This window comes from Phyllostomus hastatus, unplaced genomic scaffold (assembly GCF_019186645.2).
Source record: "Phyllostomus hastatus isolate PE091 unplaced genomic scaffold, TTU_PhHast_1.1 phas_contig_432, whole genome shotgun sequence".
Taxonomy (NCBI): Eukaryota; Metazoa; Chordata; class Mammalia; order Chiroptera; family Phyllostomidae; genus Phyllostomus; species Phyllostomus hastatus.
Genome location: NW_025333880.1, coordinates 227,519 through 251,713, shown reverse-complemented (window position 1 = coordinate 251,713; position 24,195 = coordinate 227,519). Strand labels below are relative to the sequence as shown.

Here is a 24,195-nt window from a genome sequence, read left to right as displayed (position 1 = left end):
TCTTCAATAAAGGGGGTTGGGAAAATAGCCACATGTAAAAGAATGAAAGTGGACCATCTTATTATACCATACACAAAAATGAATTGAAGTCTTTAGATTTGAATGTAAGACCTAAAGCCATAAAAACTCCTAAAAGCAAACATAGGTAGTAAGCTCCTAGACATTAGTCCTGGAGACACTTTTTTTAATCTGACACCAAAACAAAAAGTCACAAAAGTAAAAATAAACAAGTGGGAGTACATCAAATAAAACACTTCTGCACAGTAAAGAAAATCATCAACAAAGTGAAACGGCATTCTACTGAAGGGGAGAACATATTTGCAATCATTTACCTGGTAAGGGGTTCCTATCCAAAATATAGTATAAAGAAGCTATTTCTTCCTAATTGAGCATACAGCTCAATAGGAAGAAAAAGACAATCTGATTAAAACATGGACAGAAGATCTGAACAGACATTTTTCCAAAGAAGATATACAAATGGCCAAAAGGTGCATGATATGAAAAGATGTTCAGCATCAGTAATCATCAGAGAAATACAAATCAAAACCACAACACAATCATTATTATCAAAACAGACTAGAAATAACAAGTGTTGGTGAGGAAGTGGTGAAAAGGGAACCCTGTGTATTGTTGGTGGGGGTTTAAATTAGTGCAGCCACTTTGGAAAACAGTACAGAGATTCTTCAAAACTTTTAAACTAGAACTATCATATGACCAAGCAATTCCACTTCTGGGTATTTATCCAAAGAAACAAAAACACTAACTTACATGTTCACGGCAGCATTATTTCCAATAGCTAAGACATGGAAACAACCTAGGTGTCCATTGATGGATGGAATGGATACAGAAAATGTAGTATGTACAGAGAAAAACAAATACCACATGCTATCACTTGTATGTGATAAACAAACAAACCAACAAAACTCCAGGTCACAGATACAGAACAGATTGGTGGCTGCCAGAAGCAAGGGGTGGGTGAAATGTGTGAAGAGAATCAAAAGGTACAAACTTCCAGTTAATAAAATAAACAAGTCCTGGGTATGTAATGTGCATACCGTGACCACACATAATGATACTGTGTTGCATATTTGAAAGTTGCTAAGAAAGTAGATCTTAAAAGTTTTCATCACAAAAATCTCTTTAAACTATGCATGTTGACAGACATTAACTAGACTCATGTGGTGATCACTTTGCAATGTATACAAATACCAAATTATTACGTTGCACACCTGAAAGTAGTATCATACTATATGTCAATTATATATATAGTAGGCATGTGGGAATTTCTGTGTCATTCAGAGGGTAAATAAAATAAATAACATGTACTGAAAAGTAGCTGCCCTAGAGCTTGGGAAATTTCCCTAAATATGAATTTCAAATGACTGTATTTTTAAAAATCTTATTTCACTGCTATGGATACATTCATTTTTTAATGAAAATTTTTTAATTGATGGAAAATTTAAAGATCAAATACTAATGTTACTAGGTCAATAAAGCTTAAATTGTGCAATTAAGAAAAAAGGAGTATCAGAAACTTATAAACAGTTAAGGTGATGAATTCTAAAGTTATGGTAAACTAACCAATGCCACGTCATGCAGACTTTAGCAAGAATTATAAGCTTTTTACTGCTAAGAAAAAGAAATATTTCTTGTTTAACATCTGGTTGCCATACCTAAAGAAAACATTTCTCTTTGATGTATTCACTAGATTAATTGCTGCATTTGGTTTAGTAAGAAACTTTGTATGCCAAGGGAAAATAATAAATTGATAAATATGTACATACTTGAATGGGCTTTCAATAGATGTTGTTGTGACTTTAAAGTGCTTGTATCTTCTGGCATTCATTCTTTCATTTGTAGTAATACCTAAACATGATATCTAAGAGATAAGGGAAAGCAAAATATTAACTCTCTCAATATTTAATGTACATAAGTTAATTAATTTTCAAGAAGACCAGAAAAATGAAGCCCGTTTTTGGTTTTCCATCAGTAGCTAGTTAAATGGGGAAAGTATTTTAAAACAGGTTACTTGGCATTGAGATGGACACTATGTACACAGCCCCTTTAAGAATGAGCTTTTTAGCCCTGGCTGGCGTAGCTCAGTGGATTGAGCACGGGCTGCAAACCAAAGCATCACAGGTTCGATTCCCAGTCAGGGTACATGCCTGGGTTGCAGGCCATGACCCCCAGCAACCGCACATTGATGTTTCTCTCTCTCTCTTTTTCTCCCTCCCTTCCCTTTCTAAAAAATAAATAAATAAAATCTTAAAAAAAAAAAAAAAGAATGAGCTTTTTAAAAAAATCCTGATTTTAATAAAAGATAAATATTGAGAGCCCTGGCTGGCGCAGCTCAGTGGATTGAGTGTGGGCTGTGAACCAAAGTGTCGCAGGTTCGATTCCCAGTCAGGGCACATGCCTGGGTTGCAGGCCATGACTCCCAGCAACTGCACATTGATGTTTCTCTCTCTCTCTCTATTTCCCTCCCTTCCCTCTCTGAAGATGAATAAATAAAACCTTTAAAAAAAAGATAAATATTGATTAAAACAAACACAAAATTAATGGCATCAACCTAAGCTCACAAATATATCCAATTGGATGTATCTGAATCAGGAAAACCAGAAAGAAAAAGTTCTGTCAGAAGTTTTAAAATAAGAAGAGGGAGGACAGCAAGAAGGAAAGAAAAGTAGAAAGGAAAAGCAAAATAAAACTATTCCTTGAAATGTAAGAGTGGGTGGAAAAAGAATACATTATTGTCTTTAAGCACAGAGTGAATTTTTAAGTTTTCAATTAGTACACTAAAGAACCATTAGTACACTAAAGCACTTGCACATACCTGGTACATCTGACACATGAGTAATACTGCCACCCACATGAAATGAAAAACACTGTTCAGAAACATCCAAAACATCCAAGGTGAACATGTGGCGATCTGCGTAATGTATGTCCAAAACCCATCCTTGGTGTAAGTGGTCTCACAGTGGAGGCCCCAGTCTAAAATCAGAATAGAGACACTCACGTTTATTCAATGGTCATCTAGGCACCTGTGTAGACCACCACTTAAAAACATGATCCAAGAGTCTGGTTTTAATGAATGACTTTCAATGCACATTTTTTAAACAAGTAAGTGAAAAAACAGCAAATCAAAAGTGGAAAGAGAAGCAGCTAATCTTTAAAAAAAAAAAAACTACTGTAACAATATACAGTTTTTATTTGATGGGCACTACAAACATAGATTTGAGGACATAACCTCCTTTTTTTATTAGAGCAGTAAGAGAGGTTATTCTTAATATCTGTGGGAGTTGGAAGACCAGGAAATCATCCTCCTAACACTTTTTAAGCTGGGATCTAATAGATTTTTATGCCAAATACCACCAAAACCTGAGGCATAGTAACTAATATTCTTATTTAAACTCTTTCCAATTATGTTCTCAATACAATAAAAAGCCATGATTGCCTCTAAGATACTAAACCTATATGAGCAAGTGAATGAAAACTTAGTCTTAAAAGAGTAACTTCTAATACCTTTTAATATTCTCTAGTAGGCAATAATTATACCTTACTTTTCAAAAAAGTTCTCTGCAAACTTAACTTCAACTATCTTTTTTCAACTGTTTGGTAAGAAAGAGCAACTAGCACAATCATAACACCTATAATAAACTACTAGAGTAAAAGCAAGCAAGTGATGTACAAAATGTGTGTATTTAACCCAGAAGTTTTTCAAAGCCTATTAAGCCAACACATTTTTCAGAGGACACACATATTAAAAGATAATTAACTGATAATTCTGTTGCTTATACTATATGTTGAACATGTTTGCTAGTTCTACTTTTTCTTTATGCTTCATTGCAGTGAGGCATCTCAAACCATAATTTTTAGTAAGAAATTTTTATTAATTATGTTATCATAAAAACATAAAAACATTGTTATCATAAAAACATTATCATATTTTTTGTTAATATGGAAAGTATGAATATGCAAACATTTGTGTTTTAAGAAGAAAAAAAACTGCCTTGGTTGGTGTGGCTCAGTGGACCGAGCACGAGCCTGCAAACCAAATGGTTGCCAGTTCCGTGCCCAGTCAGGGCATATGCCTGGGTTGCAGGCCAGGTCCCCAGTAGGGGGCATGCAAGAGGCAACCACACACTGATGTTTCTCTCCCTCTCTTTCTCCTTCCCTTCTCTTCTGTCTGGAAATAAATAAAATCTTTAAAAAAAAAAGAGAAGAGAAAAAACTAATTGTACTCACAAGAAATACAACCGTAAATCATCCAGCAGATCATAAAAAGTAGGAAGAACAGGTAGCCCATAAAATATCTATGGTTGCCTGCACCTAAAGAAGAACACAGAAGCAAATTTTTTCAGCTAAGACAAAACAACTGGAAACACACCAGGGGTGGAGAGAGATGCAGGGAGGAAGGGACTGTCATGACAGGTGTGATATGACTTAGACAATAATCACACACATTATTTTAGAAAATGTTCAAGAAAATTAATGTTTTAATTAAAGTCTTAATATAAGAATGCTTATAATTACATACAAAGGTGTGATGACTGCAATGATTATTCATTCTGAAGGCAAAAGAGTCCCAATGAACCAAGTCAGTCACAATTCTGAGCTTTAATGCTACTGTTTGCTTTGTGATGTTTGAAACATCCCTATTAGCTTTACTTTTATAATCCAACTTTTCAAGGGCCTCTCCCCAATGGAGTTACACAATCTTTGTGATGTTTCCCTACTGTCACCTCATAAAAATCCCCAGGGCCCTCTCTCAGACCCTTTGGGGTACATCCTCAGACTACACCGTTCTTGAGCACTAAAGTCTGCAGTTCTTATCTGTCATTCCTCTCTGCCTCTGCGCCTAACACTGTTCAAATAGTTTCATAGGAAAAAGTAGGCACCAGAAAAATTGATAGAGAAATGATATCAATCTTTTATAGATATTTTATAACTCCTCCTCCTTCTCAACCGAGTAATTATTTTGTCAACCAGAAGATAATTAGAAGGACGAGGTGAGTGGAGTAAGGTACAAGAATGAACTTTACCTACTTTAATATTCTACTTCATAAATTATACCTAGAATGACTTAAACGAACAATGTATTTAGAAATTACTGATAAAACTTACCTACACAGTTACCCACCCATGGGCAATGATGATCAAATTTTGCTATACAGCGGTTGCACACACCACAATGTTTGGACCTCACTGGTTTCCGTATCTGTTAATAGGTATGTTAAAAGATTATGAAAGGCACTATACCTTAGAGAGGAAAGCAGAACATTTATTTTCTCAAAATACAATTATGAAAAAATAAAGCAATATTTTGGGGGGAAAGGATTATACCAAGGTTTCCAAAGGTAAAACAAAACAAATTTCAACTTCAACAACAAAAATAAAAGGATAAGGCTACTCTAGAATATAAACTCTTAAGAATGGACTAGAACCATTAATTTGTAAAAGTGATTAAAAATCAAAGCCCAATTTGCTGTTTGGATAAATGGCACTGTATTTAATTCCCTCAAATTTCTAAATAATAAAAACATCACCCTCTAGGCTTCTAAATGAAAACTTATTGTGGTTAATGGTCATGACATTAGTTGTTCTTTAATAAAATGGAATTGTTCATTAGTAAAAGGAAGGTCAAGTTAGAATTGAAATAAAAGCTTTTAAAATTCAAAATTATTTAATATGCATTATTTCCAAAGTTAACATGTCTAGCAAAAACTGTAAGTATACATATCTATTTCTCTTTCAGTGACTCCTCAGATCTCTGGTTAAGGTACACCATGAACCCTACTGAAGGGCATGGCCATCTCTAAGAAAGTGCAACATGCTCAGGACGTTTAGGTAGTCCCTATTTCTGGCAAAATAAAATGTAAAATGAACTATTCAGCTCCTGATAGGCAATAAGGAGTTCATGTTTATAATGTCTTAATGTTTTAACTATTGGAAAATGTTTCACTCTAAATTATTCTAAATCAGCCAAGTGAATACAAGAACCCAGTAGTAATCTTTGAAGAACTTATAGTTCCAATGCTGGAAACATGACAAAAACTAGAGTTACTAACCAATGGCAGAAACATAATATCCTTCCTTGGTGTTTCAACAAAAGCACTGCCATTTAGCTAACAGTTTGCAATAAGGTTATATGCAATTCTGAGGTACTAAGAAAAAACCACAAATGGACTATGCAGTTCTTAACATGTACTATTAGGACTTGTGGATCAAGGAAAAGGGCAAATTATTCTTTACCACAGACAATGAGACTACATCTATTTAGGAGAAAGCAGTAGGCTGTATCAAACAAATTCCACCCCCATTTCAAACCCTCGGCTACATTTCCCCTTTGGGAATTCACCTGTCAATAAATTCTGAACTAAAGTTGGACATAGACTCCTGAATATAGTAGTCTCCTCAGTTCATTTACAAAGTAATTATTTTTTAGTAAATTCTGATCTAAGTGTGTCTTCTTAGGGACTTGCCTATCTATCAAAGTGAAGGATACCAATATCATGGCAAATACCTCTGTTGATTTGAATCATTTTATAATATGTAAACTTTTACTTTACGACATCAAAATACCTATTCAGAAGTACACAGCTTGCAATAACACATAATAAAATGTTTATGCTATGATGACAAATAGTCTTGCTCTTGCCATTAAATATTTGTTTAACAATGAAACTGTACTGAGTGACTGAATAAGTTGTTTGCCATGTGGCAAACACAGCAACAACACATGCTGGACTTTATGGGACAGATCAGTATTTCCACAGAACAGCAGACTATAAAAACATTCCACATGTTAATGCCAATCATGTAAATAACCCATCGTAAAGCATAGAAACAAAAACTTTTTTAAAGAATGCTTGAAAATACAAAGAATCTAGTCAGCACCCTAAAGTTGCTTCCAAAAGTACAGCAACACATATTTTGAATATTCAAAATTATGATTGGTCAAAGAATTCTAAGTAAAACAACTTAAAAAATATGGGGCATTTAGAGCTCAGTTTTAAAAACTCATTACATAACCCTACACTAAGTTAACTATTTTATTATTATTCAAATGTTAAAACATTAGTTCAGTTGCAATGTATAACTTAAAGGTATAAAAGAGCATTTAGTTTCAGGTACAAATTGAGGATATTTCAATTTCCATATAGAAAAACATGGTAACCATTATAGCAATTTATACATTTTTTACAAGAACTATAAACATTAAACAGAAAATAGTTAAAACTAATATTAGTGTTATTCTATAGAAATTTGAAATCTATAATCAAATAAATAATACCATACTGACTCTGTTAAGTAAATGCTACTTAATTTCATACATATCTTTGTCTATGACCTCTTTGAAGATGACAATTTTTAATATCAGTGATTAAGTTTTTAAGATTCAAGTTGCATAAACATTCTAATACAGACAGATTGATGTAGGTAGAAAAATATAGTATTAGGGACCATACTAAGCCTTTGATTTGAAAGACTTTATTACTTAGTTTTTATCTGTTGTTTACATTTTAAGAGACAACCAGAGAGAGAGTAAGAATGAATACAAATAAATGGCATCTGAATCAGATCTGTAGTCGAGTTCTATTATCAGGAAGAGTCAAGCACATTGGGAAGGAGACATCGTTTTACCATCTTTCCTCTTGTATCACTGATTTGGAGGGCATGAAAGCTGCTCAGCGAGAAAGCAACTGTTTTCCTTGTTCCCCACACCCTCTACGCTCTGCCACTGCTAGGGGAAGAGGGTAGACGGAAGAATGAAGAAAAAAAAATACTACCAAACAGGTACTGCAGAATATACTGAGGTCCAGACTTCCTGTCTCTGCAAGTTCAACTATTGTCTGTGAATTAAAAAAAAATATGTCTTATTCCAAACTGAACAATGTTCAACTACTGTGCCACCAATATCAATCAATAAATGTGACATTTATCTTTAATTAACTAATATTTTCAACTCAAAATCTTTTGTTCATTTATTTCTGCTATTTCATCACAGTATAAATATAGGAATTTTGTTTCTTGGATATATGAAAAGGCAACCCTAAACTTAGTTATGGGAATATACTCTGAGAATAAAACTAAGTTACTTACCCTAAGAGCTGGTCTGTATAATTTAATGATTAAGGCATAAAAATAAACCTAAGTCCTGAATCTTTAATATTGGGTTATGACTAAGAAAATCTGACAAACCAATTATTAGTAGTAATGTCTGAGGATACTATAATACTATAACCTTAGAGTAGCAATCTCTATGTCGCCTAGAAAAAGGGGGATTAGCCCATAAGAACATACATGCCTGTGGTTTAGTCCCTTGTAGGCAGAAATAACCCATCAGGATTTGTTGTTTTCAGAAACTGGATAAAATAGCTCTTAAAATAATCTAACTGCCTCTAGTCCAATTCTCTACTTACATGATTATCTTTAGATTATAAATCTGGCTTCCTAAGTACTATTGAGGGTTATCTTGGATTGTATATACAAATATTTCAGTTACTGGGACAATATATCTACACTATCAACCCACTGTAAAACCATTGCATATTGGCCTTCCAATTTACAAAGATGTTCAACAAACATTAACTGAATGCATACTATTTGCTGAGGGGCTTACACGGGTACTTAAAATACTGTGTTCACCCCTCGAAGCAATCATAGTAGCCTAACAAACACGAAACTATAAAACGCCATGGACCTGTAAGGACAGGTACCACAAAAAGAGCAACTATACATCCGGTTTGGTTTCAAGCTTCTTTAAATTCTAAACAACAGATTCTTCCTTTGTACGCTAATAATATCTGCTGCAACATGATAATAGTGTGATAATGTGACATTATTATGTGACAACAGTGTGATAATTTGACATTTACACACTGTTTACATGTGAAGCACCTATGACTAGTTAGATTGTATCTTGCTACCTTTTTCTTTTGCTCTTCTGTAGCTTTAATTATCCCTGGATCTGATTTCCAAGATTTCCCAAAATTGTAGAAAAGTGCAACACTATTGGCAAGGAATGGAAGATGGATAAATAAAAAGTTGAGATGTACCTAAAGTTAAGGAATCTAAAGAGGAAATAATAAATGAGTTTACTCTTTTAGGTAAACTTATAATCCATAAAATTTTACCACAAAAAAAAAACCCCACCTACCAATCAAAACCTACCAGCTGGTTTATTTATTACATCAAAATAGGCTATTATATGTACAATACAATCTAGTTTACCTACTATAGCAAACGATACATTTTCCATATGTCTATAACTGAAAGTAAAAAGTAAAAATGTTAGTTCTTTATAATCTTTAACTCAGGAAGGCTCATCCAACACTTCTAAAGTCAGTGGTGTGGTGACTGTGGGGGAGGGTGGGTGTGGACGTGGCTATGGGGGGATAAGTGGAAATGAAAAGAAACCATAAAACCATGATTTAGAAATACAAGTCAGTGACTACATTTTACAGATTCATTGAATACATCATTTTAACAATGATTATTATTTCTCTTGACAAAAATGAACAGACTTCTCATGTTATTATTAACATGTAACTTTATTTATATGCATTAAAATCCTTATTTAGCTATCAAATACTTCAGACATCACACCCATGTATTTAAAAGATTGCTTTCATATTCTCTCCATCGCCTTTTATGAAAACATTCCAGTTTATTTTAATTTTAGAAAAGATATTTATAAGCTTGCTTAAAAAAGAAATAGTTTCTATGGTCTTATTTTTCTACCTAACGAAAATATAAAAAATGTACTAGGCATTTATAAAAGTAAGTGAAGAATCGAAGACTTTTAAACAACAGGAAAAATAAAGCTGTGTGTTGTTAGAACACATTTCTGAGACACACTAATCTGGAACACTAAGATTTCATTTTCAAGATTTTATGTATCGTACAATAATTTTATAATATTTTTGGACATTACCACATATACACACTGTTTACATTTCTTATGAAGTACAGAAAAAGAACTGCTTCTTGAATAGTATAACCACATAAAATACAGGAGGAAAAAAAGGGAGGAGAAAAAGGGTAGTTTCTGTCACCTGCCATATATGGAACTGATTTGTCTGGATTTGTCTGTCTCCAGTCTCCTATTTCTCCCAATGTTCACCATCTTTACTTCAGAAAATGCACCAGTACAGCCAGAAGAGAGTAAACAGGATGTCAAATTTTCACCTGTTCCAATAGCTGAAAATCTCTTGAGAATAAAGGTGAATAAAGGTATGTGCAGAGAATGCTGAACCCTGGCATTTTTCAGGGGCAATACCTTTACTATAACAGTTTCAAAAAGGTGCTAACATGTAACTAAATAGGTCAGGTTCTGTAGCCTGGATGATATTTACAGGAGGCTAACTACCAGCTCAATAAATGACTACATATTTGAAAGAGATATTCAGGAATTAAACACCAAAAGAACTGAAAGGTTTTTTGTTTGTTCTTTAAAAGTAGAGATTAACTTCAGGCCAAGATGGAGGCATACGTAGAAACCCTTTGCTTCCTCACACAACCAAAAGGAGGGTAATAACCAATCTAAAATCAATAAACAACCAGAAGTGCCAGAAAATCAAACTGGATGAAACTCTGACAACCAAGGAATTAAAGAAAAAATTAACCAGAACCACCACACTGATAACCCATAGCACGGTGGCGGACTGCCTGAAGGCGAAACTGAGACTCAGAGCTGGCTGTGGGCTATGGCAGTTGCCTCTGTGGGAGAAACTCCCAGTTTCACATGAGAGTCCACTGGAAAGTGCGCTAGAGCTGAGCAGGCGAGCTGCACTGTTCCCTTTCTGGCCCCTCCCCAACAGGCAGCACCCCAGCACAGCAAAGAGGGTTGCCCTGCCCTGGTGAATACCTAAGGCCTCATCCCCTTACAGGTTAACAGGTGCACCAAGACAAAGAAATATGGCCCAAATGAAAGAACTGAGCAAAACTTCAGAAAGAGAACTAAGCGATGAGGGGATAGCCAACCTATCTGATGGAGAATTTAAAGCCCTGGTACTCAAAATGCTCGCAGATCTGATTGAGCTTGGTCAAAAAAATGAAAAAACAAAGGAAAGTACCCAAAATGAAATAAAGCAAAATATTCAGGGAACCAACAGTGACAGGAAGGAAATCAGGACTCAAATAAAAGATTTGGAACAAAAGGGAAAAAATAAACATCCAACCGGAATAGAATGAAGAAACAAGAAATCAAAAAAAGTGAAGAGAAACTTACAAACCTTTGAGACAACCTGAAACGTCCCAATATTGGAATCATAGTGATGCCAGAAAGAGAAGAACAGCAGCAAGAAATTGAAAACTTATTTGAACAGTAATGAAGGAAAACTTCCCCAATTTGGCAAAGGAAATAGACTTCCAAAAGTCCAGGAAATCCAGAGAGTCCCAAAGAAATTGGACCCAAGGAGGAACACACCAAGGGATATCATAATTAAGTTACCCAAGATTAAAGATAAAGAGAGAATCTTAAAAGCAGCAAGAGAAAAGGATAGAGTTACCTACAAAGGTGTGCCCATAGACCATCAGCTGATTTCTCAAAAGAAACCTTGCAGGCAAGAAGGGGCTGGAAAGAAGTATTTCAAGTCATGAAAGGCAAGGACCTTCATCCAAGATTGTTCTATCCAGCAAAGCTTTCATTTAGAATGGAAGGGCAGATAAAGTGCTTCCCAGGTAAGGTCAAGTTAAAGGAGTTTATCATCACCAAGCCCTTATTTTATGAAATGTTAAAGAGACTTATTTAAGAAAAAGAAGATAAAAAATATGAACAATAAAATGACAACAAACTCACAACTATCAACAAATGAACCTAAAAGAAAAACAATAAAAACAAAAACTAAGCAAACAACTAGAATAGAAACAGAGAAATGGACATCACACGGAGGGATTTCAGTGGGGAGGGGGAAAGGGAAGAATTGGGGGGAAAGGTACAGGGAAGAAGAAGCACAATCAGTAGGCATAAAATAGACAGGGAGAGTTAAAAAAACTGTATAGGAAACAGAGGACTCAAAGAATTTATAAGTATAACACATGGACATACTAAGGAGGCAGGGAATGCTGGAGGGTTGGTGGGGCGAGGCAAAGGGGGGATAGAGGGGGAAAATTGGAAAAACTGTAATAGCATAATCAATAAAAAATACTTAAAAAATAAAGGTAGAGGTTAAATATCTTCAAATGGTAGTTCGAACTTAGCTTCAGCAATAGGTCAGACCAGCTAATTTTTAAAATTTACTATAATAGCCACTCTCTATAATGCTATGGTAGTTTTTCATAAAGGTTTAAAACTTTTTAAAAAAAAATCCTCACGTAAGGATATTTTTCCATTGCTTTTAGAGAGGAAGGGAGTGAGAAAAACACTGATGAAAGAGAAGCATCAACTGGTTACCTCCGGTACACACCCAGACAGTGGACCAAACCAACAACCTGTGCATGTGCCCCAACCGAGAACTGAGCCCACAAACTTTTGGTTATGGGACGATGCTATATCCAACTGAGCCACAGTGGCCAGGGCTAAAACAACCTTTATTTTTGATGAAAATCAGAAAACACTAGAAAGTATAAACACAAAAACAATAATCCTACAATCCAGAGATAACTTCTTTTATTTTTTGCACTGTGCATTTTTTATCACAATTGGAATCAGAGTGTATTTATTAACATTAATAAAATAAAAATCACACAGTCACCAACTATGTCCCATTTAAGCAACATAAGCACTCTATGATAAATCCTGCTATCCTCACTTTATAGATGACGAAACTGAGGCAGAGGTTAATTAAGGAGTCTAAGGTTACAGAGTGAGTCAGACATAGAGCGGGTATTAAATACCAGGCTCTTGTTATCTATGCTATTCTGCCTCCACAAAGTGCTCAGTGGAATGTCCCAGGCTATTAAATATTACAAAAACAGTATCTTCCGGTTGAACATTTTTAAAACTTGATATATATTGTACACTGTCACGTATTCCCAGAAAGATAAACCAATTTACAACACCATGAGCAACATGTAAGGTTTGATTACTGTCTGCATAGCATTGAGTAAAGAAAAAAAATGTTGCCAATTTTAGAGGCAAAGGAAGCATTATTTTACTTATATTTTTATGATAGTCTTCCAATTAGAAATAAATATTTGTCATAAATGTTTACAGAATCTTTTTTTATCTTTAACTCTTTAATCTACTTGAATGTTATTTGAATGCCTGCTGTGAACTACAGCTCCAACTTTCTACAATACCCAACATAATGAACCAAAACCAGCAAATCAAACCATCTGCCCCACAAAATACTAGAACTACATAAAGGGGACAAGCCAAACTATGTCATGAAGGGCAAAGAGTAGTTCAAAACAGAAGACGATTATGGTAAAGTTTTTAGGAGGTAATTTGTGGGAGGTTGCTCTGTGTGGTATGGGCCCAGCTCCCACTGGGAGATGAACAGGACCCATGCCCACAGATAGGTTTTCCCATGGGGAATCAGGCCTGCAATGTACCTAGGCCGCTATGAGAATTACTTTTTGCTAAAACCCCCTCACCCTGAATTGAGGATATTTAATGCAAAGCAATTTCCTAAAAACCATGCTAAACCTTCCAAGGATGAGTGTAACATGTTCAGCTACTTTTGCCTTTTCATTTGCAAATATCCCTCTTCTGTGATGCGATTACCAGCATCCTATCCTTTGTTTTCTGTATAAGGTAATCACCTAAAGTGAGCCTGTGCATAGTTAATGAGGACCTTCTTGTAATGTGCCCAGTAAGACAATAAAAGCTCATTGGAGCGAGGGCCAAGGCTTTTGCTCCCCTTGAGAGAAAAGCCATGCTGTCCCTTTTCCTCCACAGGACTCGGTAATCCGTGTGAATTTGTCTCATATTTCATCCATAATGATGCGGATCCCAGGAGCCCGGGTCCGCATCAGTAATTAAGTTTAAATGAGGTCATAAAGGTGAGACCCTAATGTGACAAAAATGTGGCCGTGTAAGAGAAAGAAAGAGAAAGATCCCCCTTCTGTCTTCCTGCCATGTGAGGACCTATGGAGAAGGTGGCCACTGGTACACCAGTAACATCAAGGTTGATACTGCAACTGAATGAGGGTAGGGCATGTTGGAGCAATAACTTCTTTAACAAGCAAAAAAGAAGATACCACACTCTCCCCTCACATCATTCATTATACACTGTAGTCAAATACACATAAGAACTTACATAAAAGATCACCTTTAATGAGTTGAGAAGTTTTGTACATGTGAACAAAAAATATATATACAAAAATATTTATAGGCCTCTTCCAGCCAAGATGGAGGTGTAGGTAAGATACACTTTGCCTCCTTACACAACCAAAAGAAGGACAATAACAAATTTAAAAAGAAAAAATAACCGGAACAGCCAGAAAATTGAACTGCATGGAAGTTCAACAACCAAGGAGTTAAAGAAGAAACATTCATCCAGAGCGGTAGGAGGGATGGAGATGGACAGCTGGTGGGAAAGGACAGGCAGCAAGAGGGCGGCTGAAGGACTGGTGGTCCCACATTTGCATTCAGGTAAACCAGGAGGAATAACTGGGAAGTGAGACAGATCATGCAATCCATGGTTGTGGCATCAGGAAAGAAAGCTTCAAAAACCTCTGGCTGTAAAAACCTGTGGAGATTGCAGTGGCAGGAGAAACTGCCAGTCTCACAGGAGGGTCTGTTGGAGGGACCCACATGATCCTAGAATGTACAAAAACCCACCCACCTGGGAATCAGCACCAGAAGGGAGCAATTCACTTGTGGGTAGCGGGGGATGTGCTAAAAGTGGGGTACGAGCTGAGTAAGTGGCATTGTTACCGCTCAGGCCCCTTCCCTGCATACAATGCCACAACGCAGCCAAGTGGATTGCTCCGCCCTGGTGAATACCTAAGGCTCTGCCCTTATAACGTCACAGGTGCACTGAGACAAAGAAATATGGCCCAAATGAAAGAACAGACCAAAACTCCAGAAAAAGAACTAAGTGATGAGGAGATAGCCAACTTATCAGATACAGAGTTCAAAACACTGGTAATCAGGAGGCTCACAGAAATGATTGAGTATGGATGTAGAATAAAGGAAGAAGTGAAGGCTATACAAAATGAAATAAAGAAAAATATATAGGGAACCAACAGTGAAGGGAAGGAAACCAGGACTCAAATAAAAGATTTGGAACAAAAGGAAGAAATAAACATTCAACTGGAACAGAATGAAGAAACAAGAAATCAAAATACTGAGGAGAGGCTTAGGAACCTCCGGGACAACTTTAATGTTCCAACATCTGAATCACAGGGGTACCAGAAGGATAATAGAAGGAACAAAAAAATGAAAACTGATTTGAAAAAACAGTGAAAGAAAACTTCCCCAATCTGGTTAAGGAAACAGGCATAAAAGTCCAGGAAGCTCAGAAAGACCCAAAAAAGTCTGACCCAAAGAAGAATACACTAAGACACACCATAATTAAATTATCCAAGATTAAAGATTACAAAAGAATCTTAAAAGCAGCAAGAGAAAAGGAGAGAGTTACCTACAAAGGAGTGCCCATAAGACCATCAGCTGATTTCTCAGAAGAAACCTTACAGGCAAGAAGGGGCTGGAAAGAAGTATTCCAAGTCATGAAAGGGAAGGACCTACATCCAAGATGACTCTATCTAGCAAAGCTATAATTTAGAATGGAAGGGCATATAAAGTACTTCCCAGATAAGGTCAAGTTAAAGGAGTTCATCATCATTAAGCTCTTATTATATGAAATGTTAATGGGTCTGAGAAAAAGAAGATAAAAACTACAAATTGTTTTTATCCAAAAAAACCCCCCAAAAACAAAAAACCCCTCACAAAAACTACAACAATACAATGACAACAAACTCACAACTATCAACAACTGAACCTAAACAAAAATAAAAACAAACTAAGCAAACAACTAGGATAGGAACAGAATCACAGAAATGGAGATCACATGGAGGGTTATCGGGGGGAGAGGGAGGTGGAAAAGTAGGGAAAAATACAGGGAAAAAGAAGCACAATTAGTAGGTAAAAAATAGACAAGGGGAGGTTAAGAATAGTATAGAAAAATGGAGGAGCCAAAGAACTTATATGTACGACCCATGGACATGAACTAAGGGGTGGGGGAATGCTGGAAGGGAGGGGGGTACAGGGTGAAAGGGGATAAAGAAGAGAAAAAATGGGACAACTGTAATAGCATAATCAATAAAATATACTTAAAAAAGAGAAAGAAAAGAGAATATTTATAGCAATATTGGTGGTGGTGATTGGAAACCTAAAAATAGGTATTAGGAAAGGTATTAGAAAGAAACTAGGAAAGATACACAGAAAATTGAAGAAGTTTTAAGAGTAAACTATAGAAAAAATGCTTAAGAGGAAAATGCATAGAAGAGAATGGGAAAATGATAATTTCGCACTCTCTTCAGTTTTATATGTGTAATCATCCCAGGCTCTAGCGTTTTTTGTATCTACCTTGAGTTCAAAAACTTCACTGACCTCAAAACCTAATTGAAAATAATTTATTTTTAGACATAAAGGATTTCTAATAACCTAATGTCAATACTTTAAAAGTAGTTCTAACCACTGTTCACTGTACTGGCTGTAACAGTGAATTTTAGATTATTATAAAAGAAGCACAGTCAACACAATTTTCAAATACATAAATGACAAGAAACAAGATAAAAATCACTCATGAAATTAACACCCAGAGATAATCACCGCTAAAATTTTACATGTACTCACTTCTAGTTCATATAAATTGTGTATTTTAAAACTAGAATCACTCTGTAAATAACATTTAGTATTTTTTCACTTATATCTTAAGTATCAGCCCATATTATTAAGTCTTTAAAAAGCATTTTTAATGGCTATTTTATCCCATGCCATATGTAGTATAACTGATAAAACTATCCCTGTGTTAAGGTTGGATATTTAGGTTGTTACCATTTTTCTCTATTATAATAGTACTATGATAAACATCCTAGTAAATAAATCTTTTTTATTTTCTCCCTGATTACCTACTTGAGTGATTATGAGATCAAAGAATATTTTTAAAATTCTTTCTAGAGGTTGGCAAGTTGCTTTACAGGAAGGTTTACTAACCTAAAATTATGTTTAGGGTATAATATAAAGACATTGGAAGACACACGGTAGCAGTTCAAAAGGCTAGGTTCTATACCAGACTTGACAATCACCTACCTATGGGACCTTGAGCAAGACACACAACTTCTGTGAACCTCAACTTTCCCATCAGTTAGAAAACAGCATTGTACATTTTGTTTTTCTTTCTTTTCTTTTTCACTCACCCCACCCCAACCATCCCCACCTCCCTCCCCTGATCCCACCAACCACCTTGGTTTTGTCCATGTATCCTTTTTAGTTGTTTCTGAAAACCCTTCCCCCTTGATGTCAGTGTTAACAAATCAAAAATAAATATTAAATTTGATGTTTAAACAGAAACACATGTAAAACAAGCTTATGTAGTGACTGGCTCACCAGAGGCTTAGAGGAAGCTAACCTTCTTTTTCCCCTTTGTGGAATGTAACTACCATGAATAATGAAAATTGACTGGAATTCTCCTTTTCAAAGCTAGTCTAATCAGCTTTAATTACATACATACCCTTAGTAGTATAACAAAAGTGACAGAAGCAACAGTGGGGGAGACCGGGGTCAGCAAAAGAGGTAGTCCCTGACAGTTGCTGCTATTTTATCTCTGTAATCATTCCCTGTTCCATGAACTTCATGGCTCTTTCCTGTCTAAACCTAAATACTTGTGTGTCCACTACAAATTAATCTGGGCTCCTCACTGTTACCTTCCTTCAGGTTTTTTGAGCTCTCTCTCTGGCCTCAGAAATTTAATACTGGAAAACAAAATATATAGCTCTAAACTCATATAGGATCTAGAGATATGGTTCTTTTACAATATAGAGAAGTATAAAGGGTTTTTTAAATAATCAGAATTTAAAGTTATTTGTGATTCATTCCACACTCCATGAGTAAGATATACACATACACATTCAAATATGTAAATGTACATTTAAAGCCCACTGGGGTACAAACTTAAAAAGTCACATATAAATAGCAGCAGGGACTTACTTAACACTTCTTATACGACAGGTATATCTTTATATTACATTCATCTTTTCAAGAATTCTCTGAGACAATACTATGATCAACCCTCTTTTATAAACAAGCAGAAAACTTAGTATTCTCATGCTACAATTTTTATTTGAAAAACTAGCATGTACAATTTATTCTGTGCATTTAAAAAATGAATTGTATTATTCAAATAGGGCAATGAAATAGACTTGATTGTTCTAGCCTTCCCTTCAAAATCTACCTCTCACATTTCCAACTCCCAAGCTGTGGTAATTTGCAAAGCTATTTTTTTCCTGTACCAAAATAAAGAAAATAAATTCAAATTATACTATATAAGAAAGTCTGACATAAAGTTTTCATTATTTGGTAATTCACTAATTTTCCTGTTTTTCTCCACTTACATGCATAACAGATTAAGGATTTAGCAACAGTCTAAAATTATTTTAAGATGGAAATCTAATATTTTTCTTGAACATAAAATTTACTGTCCAATTTAGGAAATAAAGTTAGAAAATATGTCTGGAATACTGAAGTCATTTCAGAGGTCAGCGCTTTCTTTAGAAATTTAAAATAGATGAGGTAATGAAAATAAGCAAATCTGTTTTACTCATACTAAATATCGCAGTAAGACAAATCTAAGGTTTGATAATAAATCCTTCAAGAACAATTTTTATGTCAGAGTATAATTCAAGGACAGAATGAGCTAGTAAAAACTGTCACATGGAAAAATTTCACTAAATTATGCTAAGTATTTTAAATATTTTTTAAATCTTCACCTGAGAATGTATTTATTGGTTTTAGAGGGGGAGGAAGAGAGAGAGAAAAAAGAAACATCAATGTGAGAGAGAAACATCGACTGATTGCCTCCCATACATGCCCTGACCAGAGACTGAACCCACAAACTAGCTATATGCTCTGTCAGGGAATCAAACCAGCAACCTTTTGGTGTATGGGATGATGGTCCAACCAACTGAGCCACCCAGCCAGGGCCTGAGGAAATATTTTAAAAGTACTATACTTTCTGAAAACAATCATATACACTATAAAAATATAACAATTACAATGTAGCTATAATTGTGCCTTACTCTCAGAAATAAAATAAGCATGTTTTGTTTTACAACTAAAATACAGGACAACTGAACAAAAAGAATACAGTATTAAAACATGCAAGGCTGTGAAATGAAACCAGGTATTAATTACAATCATTTAAGTCACCGAAAACTTAATTTATGTAAAACATATCTATATACTTTATGGAAATATTTTTAAAATGACTTATTAACAAAAAGTACATTTATGAGAAATGTACTTTTATTATAACAAATCAGACAATCTCCTGACTGGACTTTTCCTATGCAAAAATATCAGAAGTTGACACTGACCTTAACTTTTTTGACATCCACACATACACAAACATCTACAATTTGAAATTATATTACTTCTTAAAAGTTTACTACATTGAAATAATTTATTGACATTAGCAAACATTTGAAGATTTGGCATTACATGCTTCTAATGAAGCACAAGAGAAAATTAACTGTTAGCTACCATAGCAATATAATGTTATGAAATTAAGAAAATATTTAGAGAAAATAGTTTGATACTAAAACATAAAAACCACAGTTTAAAAGCAAGGTTTAGAATATGTTATAGAATCTGGTAAGCATGTGTTTTTATTCCACCTATACCTGCGACTAGTTGGGTGGCCTTGGACAAGGATAATATTCTAACCTATTTAAACCTAAATTTTCTCATTTATAAAATGGAGATAACACTAACATACAAGATGCATATTAAGTGATACAAAGTATTTAAGAAAATGCCCTTTAAATACACAATAAACAGTAGCTATTATTATTATTATTGGTATTATTAAAAGTAGTTTTCAAAGGCAACCTAGTCAATATGTAACATTTTAAAAATATTTACATATTTATTGTTCTAGAAATACCATTCATACTTATTTCTCTAGAAATATTGTTTTACTGTTGCTAATGGTGAGTAGTTCAGTGTTAATGTTAAATTATTATGAAACACTTATTTAAAAAACAAATAAAAATTGCTTAGATAAGACTTTTATAACCAAAGGATATCATTCCAAAACCAGAAAAACCACGTCACATACATCCAGAATTTGGTTGCCAAATATATTCCAAGGGGCAATGCACTGTGCATTGAATGATCAAAAAAGGACCTGTAACAACAATAAAAAAATGTGAAAAAATAATTTTTAAGAAAAAAATAGAAAAGAAAAAAAAGTTACTAAAAAAGGAAAACTACCTAAGTGCCCATTAGCAGTATAATGGGTAAATAAACTGTATATTTATGCATGGAATGTTATGGAGCAATAAAATGAACATTCTACAACTTTAAAAAAGGACCTGTAAAACATAAGTTTTATAAAAGTTGAGTTATATATTTCATTATGAAAATGAGTATTTACATATCTAAATAAAAATTACATGTTTTGCATGATAAACTCTGGTTTAACCAAACTCTAGAAGTCCAGGATGCTTAAATACCAAGGCTGTTTTCATAGTAACCAACAATAAATGAGTTCACAGCTGATGACTCAGCGAGATTTTGAAGCTCCTTATTTAATTTACCAAGAGCTAAAATTATATTCCACTATTTTTCAATGTCAAAATTTCAGTAAACTCCTATGCTCTTAGTCAAAAATTCAACTTAATAATGCTATCATTCAGCATATTATTCACTGATGACATGTTATAATTTTGACAAATAAGTATAAAGCAATTTTCAAATTGTTCTCTATACATCATCATTATTTCTCCTAACCTACATGCTGCTGTTAAGTCTTCATCACATCTTTTCAAGTAAAATGAACTGCTAATTTAGTGGAACTCAAGGTCATTATTTACAGCATTTAGAATTCAGGAAAACCAAGTTAATTATTTATTATATTATTAATATATTAATTATATTATTAATAAATTTCATCAAAGTTAAGCAGGATCAACCATCCATGTAGGCAACTTAAAAAATCTTGGTGAATTCCTGTTTATAACAGCCCTCAAAGCTTCTAGGAACACTTAAATGAGATTAATGACCTAGACTTAAGCCCCTTCCTAAGAATTAACACATTAATGCACTGCTGGTCATTCTCATCTCTGTGTAAATTATGTGCAGAACTCTTGTTTGAAACTGAAGTAAAAAAACAAAGTACTAAAGAAATGAATGGATGTTAAGTGACATGTTCTGGATCACAGACACCTGCCTAGGTTTGCTAGATGGGCAACATTAAGGAAATGGGATCTGGGCAACATTAAGGAAATGGGATCTAAGGACAGAAAAAAAGAGAAATGATCACAGTGTTTAAAGAAAAAAGGGAGAACAAAATACTAATCTAAAAAAACTGAGTTTACTTCATATGCTTAGACTCTACCTTGCTACTAAAATCAAACCTCTTTCCTGCAAACTGCCTGTAACCAAAGAAAAAAGAATTCCTATGGAAAGGTAAACAAAGTAAACTCAAGTATTGTAATTACCTAAAAATAAACAATATATAGATTACATTTAGAGTTCAATAAACCCAAGTCCACTTTTACTGAAATGTTTTAAAACTATATTTTAGCCTTAAAAATTAATACTAGACTGTCACTGAAAGCACCTTTAGAATCAGTTTAACAATGTTAAAATTCTTAAATATCTCACATATAAATTTGCCAAAATTCTTTAACATTGAATGAAGATCAAACATGTAACATAGAGTGTTCTGAACATATAAAACAGTAATTTTTTATATAGCAGGATCCAAATTATAATCTTTCACTTTTAGTTAAAAATACAGTTACAAATGTCACTTACTTTGAAAGAAACTGCACTGTAGCCCAAACACCACCATACATTAGCCCTTTAATGAGCCAAGAATCAATATTTAGGTCTGCTATAAATCCAACCAACCAAATAACTAGGAAAGGAGTTCCTAGCATTACTTTCTGTCGAAAGTCCTGTACAGAAAAAAACAATTAGTCAGAAAGTTTTGCATGTTTGAAGTAATTTCAATGTGAACCATTATTGTCTTTGTGAAAACATGCAACAGAGTGAAATTCATTCATCCAAATATGCTTACTATATGTACAATAGGTATTATTCAAGGTGCTAGTCTCTGTCTTCTGGAAACAGACAAAAAAACCCCATAATTTAAAAGTACTTTGTTAAAATTATGAAAAATGAGAATAGAAGTTATAGGAGTGTGTCTAGATAAAGATGAGAGCAGTACCAGCTGCTAACACGTAGACAGGCTAGAAAACAGTTCATGACAAATACCACCCCATTTTACCAGGGGCAGTGGTAACTAGAGATAGGACAATCAGAATAATTGATGGTCTAAGAACTACATTAGACAAAGAAACTGAGGATGCTTAGCCTGGAGAAGACATTTTGAATGATACATATAAACAGTATATCGAAACTTTAAAATGAAACAGATAATAAAAGCAAACAATCTACAGGGTAGAATGGAGATTACGCGCCTCTGAAAACATATCAAAGTAGAATGCTTAGTACTCCAGAGATAGTTGTAACTTTCATTTTTATACAGGTCTGGCTGTTAGCAAGTCTATTCCAAGTATAAAACCTCTCTACTTCTACTTCCTTATAACATCTACCACAATTTTATATTTGGAGCAACACAAAGTCTATTACCTCTTCCCCATAACAGCCCTTTACAAACTTATATGCCTCTATTGAGTTTCTTAAGTTACCTTAGCCGAAAAACTATATACTTTTTCATGTAAGTGGCCATGTCTTTCCCAATTCAACCACCGTAATTAATTTCTGAACTAAATGTGTAATTTTAATTTAGAATAATTAAACACATCAAATTCCAGAATTTAATTTTATGCTGCAGTAAAATAAGTAAGCCTTCCAATCTGTTTTTCATCTCTAGTATTTGTGAGTATTTGTGAATTTTATATCAAGACATTAGAGAAAATTTAAAACTGAAAGAAAGAATGTGTAAGTCAGGGTATTAGGTAGGATTTGAAAGAGTCTTTTCTACAATTCTTTGTAATCTGGCTTGTTTTCAGCCAATATACTTGTTTTCCCTCAGCAATGACCACATTTCTTCATAATTAAAAAACAAGATATAATTTACATATAGTAAATTCATCTTTTCTGCATAGTTCTCTGAGTTATGATTAATATACACAGTTGAGTAACTAGCAAGAAAATCAGACACAGAACAGTTCTATCCAGTTGGTAAATACCCCTGGCCCCAGTTGAAGCTCCTGGCACATACTAACCTGATTTCTGTCCCTACACCTTTTTCTTTGCAGGAAGGTCATATAAACAGAATGATACTGAATACAATCATGTAAGTCTGGCTTCTTTCATTTCAAGAATATTTTTGACATTCTCCCATGTTGTCATGTATCAGTAGTTCTTTTTTAATGCTGAGTAGTATTCTACTATAGGATTTATCACAGGTGTTTTTTAAAATCCATTCCTCAGCTAAGGGATTAGGGTTGTTTCCAGTTTTGATGACTGTGAATAAAAGTCACTATAAACATTTACATACAAGTTCCTGTGTAACAAAAGTTTGTTTCACTTGGTTAAATACCTATGCATGGGATTTCTAGATTTGTTTTCAAACTGTCATTTAACGTGCACATTATAATATTATAAAGGGATAAATGGTGATATGCTTTTATAAATATGAGAAATCTATTTTTTCTCATATTTTTATGGAAATTTTCAAATATAGAGTAAATCTCAAAGAATTTTATACTAAATACCTGTATGTTCATCACTTAGCTTCTACAATTCAGTAATCTATTTTTTAGTTAAACTTTTTTTAATAACTGTAGATTCACATGCAGTTATAACTAAAATGGACAGGTCCCAAGTACCTTTTAACCAGGTTCCCCCAATTACTAACATCCAGCAAAACAGCAATACAACACCTCAACCAGGATATTGACATCGATACCGCTAAGATATAGAGTATTTCCATCACTCTAAGGATTCCTCCTGTTGTCTTAAAACAACCTCACTCAAACCCTCTACCCTCACCCCATAATTAACCTTGGGCAACCACTAATCTTTTCTACATTTCTGTAATTCTG

The 24,195-nt window shown here is 34.2% G+C and overlaps 1 protein-coding gene across 1 annotated transcript in view; it reads right to left on the bottom strand.

Moving 5' to 3' along the window:
• Window positions 1-24,195, bottom strand: part of ZDHHC17 (zinc finger DHHC-type palmitoyltransferase 17) — a 97,596-nt gene that overhangs the window by 3,665 nt on the left and 69,736 nt on the right. Inside the window, exons 9-16 of the mRNA XM_045844978.1 lie at window positions 21,935-22,077; window positions 20,200-20,300; window positions 8,931-9,055; window positions 7,791-7,853; window positions 5,125-5,218; window positions 4,246-4,329; window positions 2,834-2,991; window positions 1,785-1,879 (exon numbers count right to left, since the gene is read on the bottom strand). Of these exons, the coding sequence (XP_045700934.1) occupies window positions 1,785-1,879; window positions 2,834-2,991; window positions 4,246-4,329; window positions 5,125-5,218; window positions 7,791-7,853; window positions 8,931-9,055; window positions 20,200-20,300; window positions 21,935-22,077 (863 nt within the window). The remainder of the gene's footprint in view (window positions 1-1,784; window positions 1,880-2,833; window positions 2,992-4,245; window positions 4,330-5,124; window positions 5,219-7,790; window positions 7,854-8,930; window positions 9,056-20,199; window positions 20,301-21,934; window positions 22,078-24,195) is intronic.